The 13956-nt window shown below is 42.1% G+C and overlaps 1 protein-coding gene across 9 annotated transcripts in view; it reads right to left on the bottom strand.

Moving 5' to 3' along the window:
* Positions 1 to 13956, bottom strand: part of CCNY (cyclin Y) — an 876528-nt gene that overhangs the window by 41740 nt on the left and 820832 nt on the right. For all 9 annotated transcript variants that reach the window (XM_050804783.1, XM_050804790.1, XM_050804785.1 and 6 more), the window contains 2 exons: positions 8900 to 9000; positions 537 to 572 (listed from right to left, as the gene is read on the bottom strand). In XM_050804783.1, coding sequence (XP_050660740.1) covers positions 537 to 572; positions 8900 to 9000 — 137 coding nt within the window. The remainder of the gene's footprint in view (positions 1 to 536; positions 573 to 8899; positions 9001 to 13956) is intronic.

Raw genomic sequence — 13956 nt, 5'->3', positions numbered from 1 at the left:
TTATGCTGAAATAAAATGTATAAGGTAGATTTTTTTTTTCACTCCCTGTTTTAACTGACTTTTAAAATTAACCAACTATTGCCAGATACACTTACATCAGAGAGGGCTTCTACATTAAAATAGTTTATGCCTGCTAAATTTACACCAAAATTGCCTCTAGTGAATTCAAACTATAAATTAAACATTTTTTCATGTTCAAGTTGCACCCAGTGAACTTTTAAAACGACATTTTACAAAAGACAGAATGTTTAAATAAATTTTACAGAAAATAAAGAAGAAAAAGGAAGCCAAACATCGTTGAGAAGCTTTGTCTGTTTTGCTGGTTTCAACCACACTCATTTGGTTTCCTCTGATTCGAAAGCAGTTCAGCACTTACCTGGGAAGTTTTAGTAAATTATACTACCTTTAGAAATTCTATGAAAATATGAGTTAAGAATGTATAATTCAAAGGTTTAAGCAACTAAAATATGAAAAAAATAGGAATAACGTAACAGAAGATAATGTATGATGTTTTTAGCACACGACCATCCACATACCTGTTTTTGATGTGATAATATATTGCAAGAGCGACACTGTGAAAATAAAATGCAGAGGTTCAGTGTCCATGAGCATATTCAAGACCTTACACATTACCTGGCCACAGTCTGAACATAAATATTTAAACAGAAGTCAAAGCCTAACAATCTTTCTGAACAGTCTCATTTTATTCACAATACTGATCAGGAAAATGTCCTCTTCTGAGTAAATCAATCTGGCACTCATTCCCAGGAATAATATTACATCTCTTCTAGAAACAAAAGAACTTCAAGTGATAGTTAGAAGCAAACTGCTCTTTCTATTCAGAAATTTTCAGCTTTCCTCACTTGTATTTAAAAAAAAAAAAAAAAAAAAGCACTATGTAAAACATTGGTGGTATAAAGAAAACAGCTTTAGAAATCTCCAACTCATAACCTACTAGTTTAGAAAATTCGTGGTTTCTTTATAACTACCAGAAAAATGTGAATGTCACCCAAGAAGTTTGCTATTTTTCCCTTAATAACCTCTGGGCAATCTGCTCAAGTTATTCATTCACTTGCTAAAATGTACTGTAACTTTTATTTGTAGCACTACTTAAAATTTTATTTTACATTTTAAAAGGTCTGAATTTAATGAACAACTACATTCCCTTTCTCTGAACTTCTTTTCTAAAATAATTTTTTTTCTGACTAGAAAATATATTCATTGTAGAAATTTTGGAGAACATATTTAGAAAATACAACTATTAGCTTAAGATATATAGCTTTCTATAAATTATGTGTGTAAGGAGACAGGTTTGCATCCTACTTTTAACTTTTTTCATGTTAACATTTTTTTATCATTAAAAACATGATTTTAAATGGCTGATTATATTCCTTCATATGGTTGTCGAAAACTTAACTATTCCCCACTACTGAACATTTAGATTGTTTCTAATACTTTGCAATTATAATTAACACCATAATGAACATCCCAATATTTGTGCAATATACAACTATATTATTTCCATAAGGATACATCCTATAATTGGAACCACTTGACCTCAAGTCATTAACAATGGTAAGGCTCTCAACACATATTGCCAAACATCTTTGCAGAAAGTCTACACCAGTGGACTCCCCAGCAGCGTCTGTTTCGACTCGCACTCACTGACACTGACCTGAATCTTTTGACCAAGTGGTCTCCCAACCGGATAGGTGAAAAAAAAAAAGTTTTCCTTTTTCTACCTGGGTTTCTTTAAACTCCTATCAAGTTGGCAGGGTTATTCATGTTCTGGACAATTTTTAAAAATTTCCTCTTTCAAAAACTGTCTAGATACTTCCACTATTTTTGTTTTACATTAAAATTTATCGAGGAGGCCAAAAATTATTTTTAAGTTTCTAAGAATATACGTAACTGTTTGCAGCAGACAGTGTTCTGATCCTCTCAGGGTACCGACTTGGCCTGAACATTTCCGCTTACTCAGCCACACTGGCTTAGAGACATGAGCATGCACCTTGGATTCCAAAGCACCCAGATGTTCCCTGTGACTTAACATGACAGTAGCTAATCTCACTCTCTTATATTCTTCTAAACCTCTCTCTTTCCAGAGCTCTTCATTTAAATGACTTCGGCCTAGTGTTGAAAGTATTCATGAGCAAATAAGTGCTAATACATCCTTTTTCTTCTAACATCTTGAAAAGCATTGACGCTGACGAAGAACTGTAACTGGGGTAAAAGGGCTTCAGAATTTATAAAAAGTAATAAGGTTTTCAAAGTGTTTTCACATACGTTAATAGTCCTGTAAGAAAAAAATAGATGTTACTGATTCTATTTTATAAATGGGAAAAACTCAGGTTCAGACGGTAGCTGCCAGGATTTCTGGCTTGTATAAGGCTGTGTGCCCTTCCGTTTTGACCATGTAGCCTCTGGGAAAGGGAGGAATTAGTTTTATTCATTTACTAGTCATGCTGTGATGACTGTTCTTCTAATCTAATGTTACATTTCAATGAAATGTTTCACATGATTAATGTCTTTGAGAAAGAAGATGTTCCTGCTTCCCCTGTGAGGGAGCACACAGCAGTAGAAATATCACTAGACTGAAGTCACATCAACCTGGGTTCTGAACCTGGCTCCTTCCTCTTTATTAGTGCTAATTCACCTCTCAGAGCTTTCATTTCCTCATTTATAAAATTAGAACAATACAACCCACATCGTGGAGTTGTAATTATGATCAAATAAAAAAAAGTATATAAAAGCATGATCTTACATTAACTTTTAAAAGAAAAGTTACTATTATTGTTATTCCCCTAGTGTCTGGCTTCTGCCGAACGGGTGAGAACCTTCAGGGCCCCAAGATTACTATCTCCCAAGCTAAAGTCAAGATTGGATATTATCATGGCCTAAGACCTCCAGGAAAAGTAGAGCCACTCTGTAGGCCGATTTCCATTCAAGGTGATATCCCAGGAAGTGAGACCACCAGGCTGAGGGTTCAGGTACAGTACAGCTCCATGGACTAGTTTAGCAGTCACCTGGAAGGAAGTGACTGCCCAAAGAGGCTGTCAGCTGACAACTGAATCAGGCCCAGGCTTGCAGCTTCACCCTACACACAGTCTCTCTTGTCAAACCTAAGGCTGGAATCACCCCAAAAACGGATCTCTGCGCCACTGTGCCCCCTTTTAATTAGGCAGTACGATGGCCTGAGATAGTGGGCCAAGTGGAAATGAAGGTCCTTTCATATCTTAGTGGCTCTAGAACGGTCTGCAATATTTCAACTGTTTGCAGCTGTGTCTTTTGTCAAATATGGCTATTGGAAAAACCAGCCTCACCCAACTAGACCATGTCCAGGACTTTATGGTGTCCCCTGGTTCCTGGACTTCCTGTTCATTGACAACCTATCCTCTGGGAATTGCAGGTGTTTAAGAACCTTTTAGGTAGCCTTTTTTAAAAGACTCAAACCTATGTAAGTCAGTGACATATTATCTATACAATGTTTTAGGCAATATGCAAGGCATTCACCCAAACAGCCAGGTCTCTGGTCATCAAGCCAAGGCAGTAGTGGGGCTCTGTGAGCACCCCTGGAGGAAAGCCTGAAGGGTTCACTTGGGGCCTCTCTGGTGAAAGCAAACATGTCCTAGGACTCTGGATCTAAGGGTATGTTCAAGAAAGATTTGTTGTAGGACAGTCTTTCATATTCCTAAACAGTTAGTCTTTTGGGGCTAACATTTGGGACCACAGCATGTGTGGCCAGAGTTACCTTAGTTTTTGGTAATCAACCATCATCCTTCAGATGCTGTTACATTTTTGCATCAGCCACACACAGCTGTTATATGGGTTCTGTGTAGGATGCACAATCCTCACTCTCTTTCGTTTTTGAGTAGCTGCTGTTACCTTTCTGAGTCTTCCTGAGAGATGTGTATCTGTAGAATCTATCTTGGGTGGGGTCATATACTGGCTGTCATCTGGCCTCCCCGTGGAGTGTGGCTCTTATCACCCTTGCCCAGAGATGGAATTTGTCTGCGTTCCTCTAAAGGCAGCTCCCAGGAGACTGTCTCTCCCTAAAATGTGTTTTGGGACTGAGATGCAGACCCACAGTGGGTAAGTGGAGCAGGTCTAATTTGTAACAGGAGGCATGCTCATCTCACAAAGGCAGGTGGATAGATCTCTGGATCCATATCTATGAGTCAGGGGCCCAGAAACTGTGAGGATCAGCAGGCATGGAGTACGCTCAGCCCTGGAGCCACCAGAGTCAAAACTATGTTTCGAGGGAACCAATTAATGGCACCACACTGAGGAGAACTTTGCTTTCTTGTCAGTGTAGAGGCTGCAGTGCTCACCACCTTCTATCCTTGGGTTTTTTTCTAGAGGCAGTGTCCAGGGTTTAGGATTAACCCTAGTGGTGAACTGGTACTCTGGCTTTGGGGTTTTTAAAAGTCTAAGGAGAATTGTACTGGGTTGTCTATTTTGTTTCTGGACCTGTCTTTAGAAGGTCTTGTCAAATTTGGCTCCTCGACACCCGTTTTGTTGGATCTCCCTTTTTTTCTGGTCTCTTTTCAGGTTCCCCTGTTTTTGCAGCACTCCTCACCTTAGCTGTGCCAGTCATTGTTTCTACTTCCCCTCTTTCAGCCACGAAGCCCCATCCAAGGGACATACGGTGGGAAACAGTGTCCTTCCATCCAGGTGGAGCAGTCTTGAGGGGTTTACCGTGCATGCTGGCAGTGAATGGGGTGCCATCCGGCCCCTGGAAAGCAGGGGCATAGACCGCCACCCTCAGTGTCAATCTGTGCAACAAAGCCTGTACCTTGTTTATAGGGTTCTATGGTGAAGGACCCCCAGGCATAGCTCCTTCGCAGGGCCAGAACGATCCTGTCTCTCAGGGAACAGCCCAGGAGCCAAGTAGGTGCTGTCTGACGGAGGAGGGCTGTGACATTGCTAATCTTTTTTGCCTCACCTCCAGACAGAACCACCCATTGGTGTCTACCCTACCAGACAAGTGCCTAAGGCCTCCTTTAGTTTCTGCCCAGAGTGGCTAACCAGATCAATTAACCCTGGTGAGCCACAGAGTTAACCGGCTCTTACCACCCTTATCAAATCCAAGTTAACCAGGCCAGAGAGTGGTCAAGGCACTCTGATTTTCAGTTAGGACACAGAAAGAACTCAGGGGACCTGGGGGACCCTGAGTGCCTAGCTTCAGAGGCTTGGTCAGCTCTGCCAAGTCCTCAGAAAATGGTGCAGTTTCACCAAGGAAGGGCCGGAGCCCTAACAGAGAACAGAACATTTGGACTATAGGGTTTGCTCAGCAGCTTTTCCTACTTAGCTGGGGAGGAAGTAAATGCTATTTTCTTGCACAAGAAAACAAAATGGATTTGTGACTTCTGGCACTGCATTTGTCTTACTTCTTACCCAGAGCTAAATTAGCAACGTACATGGCAATCCTAAAACCTCTGAAGGGCAAGAAGGGGTGGGTTCTAGCAGCACAGAGGGGCTGAGCCATAGACAGGGCTGTGATGGGCATTAGCTCTTCCCTGGCCCTGGAGGCCAAGAACCCTGATGGTGTGGCCAAGTGCGCAAAGGGGCTCCCCAGCACCCTCCACTCTTTTCTTTGATCATCATCTTATGCTTGTCAGAGGATTTGGTGGAGAGGGTTTGGCTGCAGAGGCACAAAGTGTGGCTGACAAACTCTAAATCCATACCACAGCTGTTGGCATTTAGGGGAAAAACAGGAAAATCAAGTTCTCAAAATAAAAAATTATGTCTACAGAAAGAGTGAGCACTGAAAGAATACCTAACCTTTTTATAGCTTTTCTTTCACTGTTAGATTAGCACTCAACCCTCCACCCAATCCCCAACTAGAATCTGCAAATATGTTTATTTCTGGCAATCCCCACTTTACAGGTGGATTATCTTCCAAAAATCAGCTTATAAATCACTATTTACAACCTAGGGCATTCTTCTCACAGTTATAACCTTGTAACTGGATTTCAGGAAGCAACTCTGGCCCACAAATGCTCACTTATGCCCACAATGAAGTTGAACTACAATATTAATGATTGTGTTATCAGTTTTAATGTCTGGAGTAGGATGCAAGAGGACCTGGGGTTAACAGGAGGCAGAAAAAGCAAAAAAGAAAATAGGAGTTTTCTTTGGACAGGAGTAGGGCAAGATTTAGGCAAAATTTTAGAATGGGATGGCATGTGGATTTCACAACTTCCTATCTTTTTCACTCTTCTTCCTTCTGAGTATCCCTTTCCTCTCACATTGTCAACACCCCTAGCTAAAGAACTCAACTGGACCTGCTAACGTCTCTATGTTTTTGCCTCTTTACCTACAGGAAGTGTGAGATGCTGGTATTTCCAGGGAAGGATTCTGATGGCACTACTTCAGTTGGGTCCCACCCTGCCCAGCTCCCAGTGTGCATTTTAAAAAGAGGATACTTTCGGCTGGGCACCGTGGCTCATGCCTATAATCCCAGCACTTTGGGAGGCCAAGGTGGGTGGATTGCTTGAGCCCAGGAATTCAAGACCAGCTGAGGCAACATGGTGAAACAAATGTCTCTACAAAAAATACAAAAATTAGCTGGGTGTGGTAGTGTGTGATTGTAATCCCAGCTACTTGGGAGGCTAAGGCGGGAGGATCTCTTGAGCCTGGGAGGTGGAGTTACAGTGAGCTGAGATCATGCCACGGCACTCCAGCCTGGGGATAGAGATCCTGTCTCAGAAAAAAGAAAAAGGGAGAGGGAGAGGGAGGGAGGAAAGGGAGGAAAGGGAGGAAAGGGAGGAAAGGGAGGGAGGGAGGGAGGGAGGGAGGGAGGGAGGGAGGGAGGGAGGAAGGAAGGAAGGAAGGAAGGAAGGAAGGAAGGAAGGAAGGAAGGAAGGAAGGAAGGAAGGAAGGGAAGAGAAGAGAAGATACTTTTTAAAGCAACTGAATTACAGACTGAAGGAGTTTCAAATGTGTGCAGTGCAGAGACCATGTCTTCGGGTCAGGGAAGCCCAGTATCTACACTGAAATCTCATAGCTAGCTAGCTTGTTCCTGCTCTTCAGCTTCTCTGTTCTCTACATTCTAACCCACAGTTCATTTAGAAGTGGCAGGGGGACATTGTTGGGGGAGGGGAGGGCAGCTATCCACTTCCATCCGGGGTCCTCAACCTTGGCTGCCTGTGAGACTCTCCTGGGGAGGTTTAAAAATCCAGATACCCACAGTATACCTCAGCCAGATTCAATCGAGATCTGTAAGGAGACCTCAATCGTCAATCGTCAGTGTGGTTTTAAGCTCCCAGGTGACTCCTAGGTGCAGCCAGGGCAGGAACCAGTGATTTACACAGACAACACATTTCTAACTTAGGTGCTTGTGCCTCCTAGACTTGACCAACGAACTATCAAATTGTCACACAGTTCTCTCACCAGGCTAATAAGTGTCTGTATCACAGCCAGTGGCAATTTTAAGTGGTCCAAGGATGAAAGTGTTGAGCAACTAAGACAGAGCCACTTGTGAACCCCAAGAGCCCCCACTGCCCCAGGATAGGAAACTGTGTTACTCTGCCCTGGCTTCCAACGAGAGGAGTCCAGGATTAAAGGGAAGTTAGCAGCTTCTGTTCTGGGCTCCTCAGAGATTGAGCAGAAGCCAACAGTCATGTGGCACACAGATCTTCAGCGCTTTCCACTTCTCTCCGCAAGTCCTAATAACTTAATATGGAAAACACTTCCAAAGGTACTGCACACCCCATTTCCCCTCAGTAAACCACAGCCCAAGGGTAAACGTGGCTCAGGCAAGGGCACACATGGTGGAGCTAAGATAGAGCTCTGTGAGCACTGCCGGTGTGAGTTTATGCCCACCAGTCACTTCCCGTGCACTCTGGTGCTGAGGACATAAGGGAAGAGGCTGCATAGCCATTTAGATCCTGGAAGCACAGAACCTGAGAGGTGAGAAGAACCTTCTCCTCCACCTTTTGCCTGGAGCAGACACTGACCACAGATGGTTATAGTCCTCACTGCCTAACTGATCATCACCTGCGGTCATACTCAGAACAGGGCTTCTAAGCCTGAAAACCTGGCCCACTAAAATGGATGAATACTCCTTATTTAAAATTTAAACACTTATTTCATATGCTGACATGTATTGTGAAATGTGTGCTTTCTTCAACAAGTATAGAGACAAAATTCAGATTTTTTAGAACAGAGCTGCTGACCACAGGCCCAAGCACATCAAGTTCTCTATAGTCCCTGCCAAGGGTCGTTATTACCATAATGCTAGTTGTACAATAAAGGAAAATCCAGTGTTCCCTCCCTCTTTGAAGTATTGAAACTGAAGCCCCATAAGGGAAAAAAGTTTATCCCAAGACTCCCTTTTTCTCCCTCCCTTGTGAACTCCATTTAAAAATATGGAACTAAAGGCCCCCAGAAAGGGTCCCACCCATGTCTTCCCTGTTGGTGAGAACCGTCATCAGAACTCAGGTCTCCAGACCCCAGGCAAGTGCACCTTCACCAGGCCAGGCAGGCTTTCTACTGGAGCCCTGGGTCTTCAACTGGGAACACAGGAGTCTTGTTTTATTTAGAAGGTAAAAAGTTAGTGGAGTTATGCCAGGATGGCTTCAATAAAAAGTGCAAGGGTAGAAAGCATGAACAAAAATCAAAAATACATTTTAAGTAATCTACATTTAAAATACTTTAAAATTCTGGTCTTTTAATGTAAATATGTAAAAATATTTCGAATACCCCACATTTAACTACCAAAATCATTTTTAAAAAAGATTTCCTGAATTATCAGTGCTACCCCCACTCCCACCCATCCAATCTTATCGCTCCCAGACCCCACAACCAACCAGCTTAGCTGTCAGGTTAAGGAACAGAAAAAGCATTCAGTTAAGTTTAAAAAAAGAAAGAAAGAAAAAACCATCCATATACCCACCATTTAATTGTATACTTGAGGTTTGGTTGACTGACTGTGCTATCATCTAGGAAAATGGTGGAGCAGGAACTGTATTTCCTTGCTATTTGTCCTGGAGGATGCTAGAAAACAACAGCAACAAGATTAACATCACCCCCTTAACTTGAGATAAGACCACAGAGGAAAAATGTCTTAGCAAGAAAATGTCAACATTACCACCAAGAACAGTACAAAAACACTTTATTCATAAAATGAACTTCCTTGCTCTTCCACATATAAAAGTCACCAGGACCATGCCTAGTCCCTAACTTCCTGCATCAGGAGAACAGTAAACTCTTGCAATCAAGCATCAAAAAGTATGTTTCAGAGTCCACAAAAATCACCTGCCCCATGGCTTGTATGAAACATGGGATCTACTACACTAACAAAAGCCTGCAATTTAGATGGTGGCCTGGTTTTATGCATAAGATCAAGACAAGTGTCCACTGTACCCACTTCCCTTACTCTTGAAATACAGTTGATTTAGGGGCCATGGAAAATGCAACCAATGTTAATTTAGAATCTCCTGATTAATCTGCTTGAATTTCAGCAGGTAAAGTTATAATGAAAAAATACTGCTTTGTTAAGGACAAAATAAGTTTTGAAGGGGAAGATTATCTGATACTTTTGAAAATACAACCAATGAATGACTTTTAGGTAGTTCTTTGTGTGGTCTTATGACAGGTTCTTTCATAATTGTATAAGTGCTGGGCTCTTTGGGGAACTTTAGAACAGAATTTCTTCTAGAAGGTACCAGTGAAGTAAATAGAATTTATAGCACACACTGATGACAGCTAGCTGAACACTAAATAGATTTCTGGCAACAATCGGGCAATATGATAAGTACACATCAATCTGGATAGCTCCTGATCAAAAGCAAACTAGAAAAAAAATTAAACTATGCAAACAAGTTTCCACGTGCCTGATGCTATGTTGAATGTCTGAGTGTCATTTTCAGCAACAAAAACCCAACAATTCCTTGGGGATCCCAGTATCATATGCCTGACCTGGCTGCCTGCAACATACCCTGGGTATACACAGTTCACGAATTTAGTAAATGAAGCCTCAATGTTAGAGACCAAATGCCCTGTTCAGTATCTTAAAGTTTATTTCCCATTTAATAAGATTTCCTCAGTAATAAAGTAAGGAAAATGTGAGGCAGCCTGAGAAATATATAAACAACGTTATAAACAGAATCTCTTCTCAAAACTAGATAACAAATGATACTAGTTACTTCTTTGGGGTTCCAATTTCTTAAATCACAGTTAGACAGCACTGCACTGCTGAAGCATCCTGACCCTCGGAGCCCTAGTCTCACATCAACAGCACACGGGTCAGAAGGAAAGAACCACAACCAGGAAATTTAGAAGCTAAGGCCTCTCCCCAAGGTTCTTTCCTTAGGCTTACACTCTCAAGTGCCTGTGTGGAGACAGGGCATAGAGAACACTTGTGAAATTCAAGTCTCAAGTCAAATGTCAGTTTTCACATGGCATTTAAAATCTATTAAATGAATCACATTTCATTAAGACAATCCAGACATTAAAAACAATTCTCTTCCTCTTTTTAAACTCTTGTAGCAATCACATGTAAGTCATAAAAGACATACTAAAGCCTCAGACTCTAATAACAGCTATTACTATAGGTAATAAACTAAAAATGCTTAGGGAATTTTTCCTACAGATGTAAAATCTACTACAAACAAAAATCTGTCTTTAACACAGACACTATATTTAACATTAAAAGCCAGTAATTAAATTTTTTCTGGTGTTAATAAATTTTTAGAGATATGGGATAACTTTAGAAATCCCAACAACGAAGGAAAAGGACAATAATATTTCATTTGTGTTTCTTGTGGGGTTTCAATTGTTTCCTCTGATGCAAACTCCTTCCCGATTAAAATGTAACAGGGCTCGCAAAGAATAAATGGTTTCCCTAAGAAAATATAAGCCATGAAGTCAGGGAAAGAAGAGTGACACACGGGGTCATGGGATCCCTCAGGATACAGAGAATATCCCATCATAATCTAGGAAGTAACCTTTGTGAGTTAATGGGCAGGACACCCCTCTGTGTGCACCGTCCCTAAGGTTCAGAGAGTTAACTCAAAGCCAGCCACACAAAGGGACCCTGCCCTGGACTGAGGACTGTCCCAGGTGCGGGTCTGAGCATCCCAGAACTAAGGGCTGATCTGCCAAAGCCCTCGATCCCAGGGGGATGCCAAGCCAGCTTTTAAACTATTTAATAACTTTGAAACTGAATAAAAGTCCCAAATATTGAGTTATAAAGATTTTAGTTTCAGAGTATCTCAACACTCTAAAGACCATTTAGGCACTAAGTCATTTGTTGACTGTCAGGACTACAAAACTCACAGAACGTGAACTTCGCTTAATCTGAACCCCACATCACTAAAAAGCTGAAATAGCTGTAATCCTTCCACCAGAAATGCTCTTGACCCCAGGGTTGTCTCTGGTTTTTGTTGTTGTTGTTGTTGAACTGGTTCTCTCAGGGTGTGGCGGAGGAAAGTACAACACCTCCTGCTGTGTGGTACTATCCAACAACTGACTGATGCTTGGCCTCTGGACGCGGCAGAGGCACATCACTCACAGAACAGGGCACTCTAATTTGATAGTTCTCATAAGCACACGTGTGTCAGGTAGTTCTCAATGTTACTCAAAATGTTTTTGTTAATGTATTGCTCCATGATTCTGAAAACACTGGTATGTTTGTACATGTGTGTGCACGCGCACACACAGACCCTGCCACTTAGGTTCCCATCTTTGCTAGTAAATGACACGGCAAAGTGATGCGCTGGACAAACAGCAGGGCATGACTCTTAGTAGTCAATCTGACTTGGACATAACTAGCTGTGTGACCTGGGCAAGTTACCTGGCCTCCCTCTCTGTCCCTCAGTTTTCTTAGCTGTAAAACAGAGATGAAAATGACAGACCCTACCTCATGGGTCTATCAGAAGGAGTGCATGAGTTAGTATTTGTAAAGCACCTTGAGCACGGCGAGCATGTGGAAAGCATCTGTCAGTAATTGTTAAGTAGAAACTGCGTTAAACAGGTCAACAAAGCGACAGGGATGTTCTTTATGCCTAACGCTTACAACATTTTGGAAAAACATAAAAGGAAAAGCCTAAGGCAATGTTTTACTTGCAAAGGAGGGGCATCACCCTATAGACAACTTAGAAAGATTGTCCCAAAAACAGCAAGTGTCTTAGCGAGAGCACAGATACTACAGAGTCAACCACGAACTGCTTAGAAGAGGAGCCTGATGAGTGAGAAGCCCAATTGTGAATTATTCTAAAGAAATAAAATTTATATCTTTGAAATAATGTGAACCTTACAGATTAAGTTATGAATATGCAGAATAATCAAATTTTAGAGCTAGACTGAAGCAAGTTCATTTAGTCCACGTATTCACACAATGTCTACAGCACAAAATGTGATTTACATCAAGGTCCACTAATATATGAAAACTGCTGAATGACATATTTAAGATTTTATTGAAGAGTTATCACGTGTCCCAAATAATGAGATTATCCCCTTAGATAATCCCAATACTGATGTACGTCAGATACAAAGATACCTGGATATGCACATGTACATGCACACACAAACATACAATCAAAGTGCAGGATGAAGAGAAGGAGGAAGCAGAGATAAGACTTCCACTGGACCTTACACAATGACCCCAATCTTTCTCCCAACTATTTCAACTGCTCCCAACCGCAACACCTCCTCAAACCCTCCACCCATCTCCATGCTGAGCTCCCCACAGGGAGTTCGAGTCACAGAACCCAGAGGCCACCAGACAGCGTCCCCTCACTTTCTTGCCTCTTCTTCCTTGGCAAATCGGTCACACCTCCCTCTACCTGGAGTAGAAGCCCTAACTCTCTTCAGGCCAGAACTAATTAGTCCCTTGGCTTCTTCAAAATGTCTTTCTGAACTGGCTCAACCTCCACACTTCCTCCCCATTCACAAAAAACTCTAAGTCTGCTATGCAGATGGGTCCTCTGCAGTCCTCCTACCAATTTGATATTTGAAGTGAAGTTTTTTTCTTTCTGGGGTTTCCTCCTTGCTTTCTCCCATCTTTCTGGCCACTCAGTCTCAGTCCCTTTGTGGACTCTGCTTCTCTGAATTTCCTTAGATGTGATGGTCTTTTCTTCTTCCTCTAAACACTTTCCCAGAGGACTCTCACCCACTCTCATTAATTCAACTTCCTTCTGCCCTTTGTTGAGTCCCAAATCTCTCCTCTCCGGCCCCAACTTCTGTTCTGAGCTCACTACTGCCTGGCTGACCCCTCCATCTCAATGTTCCTCATGGGCACCTCAAATGCCAAACTAATTTGTTCCTCTAATCAAGTATAATGGCTTAAAACCAGAAATCCTCATTTTCCTTTCTGTTGGTTTCCTTGTATCAAGTACTATCAATTCTACTCCAAGTACACTTTCACATCATCCTTTCCCCTGCACCCCTCTAGCCACTATCGGGTATATGAAAGCCACATCGTCTCTCACCTATATCACTGCAGTAACCACCTTGCCTCCAGGCTCACTCCTCTCCAAACCATTCTTCTTCAAGTGCTACTGTCACCTTAATACAAAGCAAATCAGATCGTGTTGCCTCCCTGCCTAGATGGTTCTGAGGTTCTCCACTGGGGAGAGGCACACGAGTCAACTCTCCATCTCTCCAGGTTCACTGTTTACTTCCTCTTTCCCTGCACACCACACTTGGACATAATTCAAAGATGAAAGGAACAATGGCCAGTTTTATTTAATGGCCATCAAGGATGAGCCCACAGTGTTCTGGGTTACTTTATGTGTATTCATTTAGAGCTCACAAACATTTAGAGCCCTGCAATGCAGGTACAATTGCCATTTAAAAGATAAGGAGATCAGAGAAATGAAGTAGCATTTCCAACATCAAATCTAAGACACCAGAGCATAAAGCCATGTTTGTCTGACTCCCAAGCCCGTGCCTCCCTCCCTGAGATTCTGCAGCCCTTCCCTTGAGCTGTTCTCTCCTAAACCTTCTCGT

Source organism: Macaca thibetana, chromosome 9 (genome assembly GCF_024542745.1).
Source record: "Macaca thibetana thibetana isolate TM-01 chromosome 9, ASM2454274v1, whole genome shotgun sequence".
Taxonomy (NCBI): domain Eukaryota; kingdom Metazoa; phylum Chordata; class Mammalia; order Primates; family Cercopithecidae; genus Macaca; species Macaca thibetana.
The sequence above is the reverse complement of the archived record's forward strand: the minus strand, read 5'-3'. Positions and strand labels throughout refer to the sequence as shown.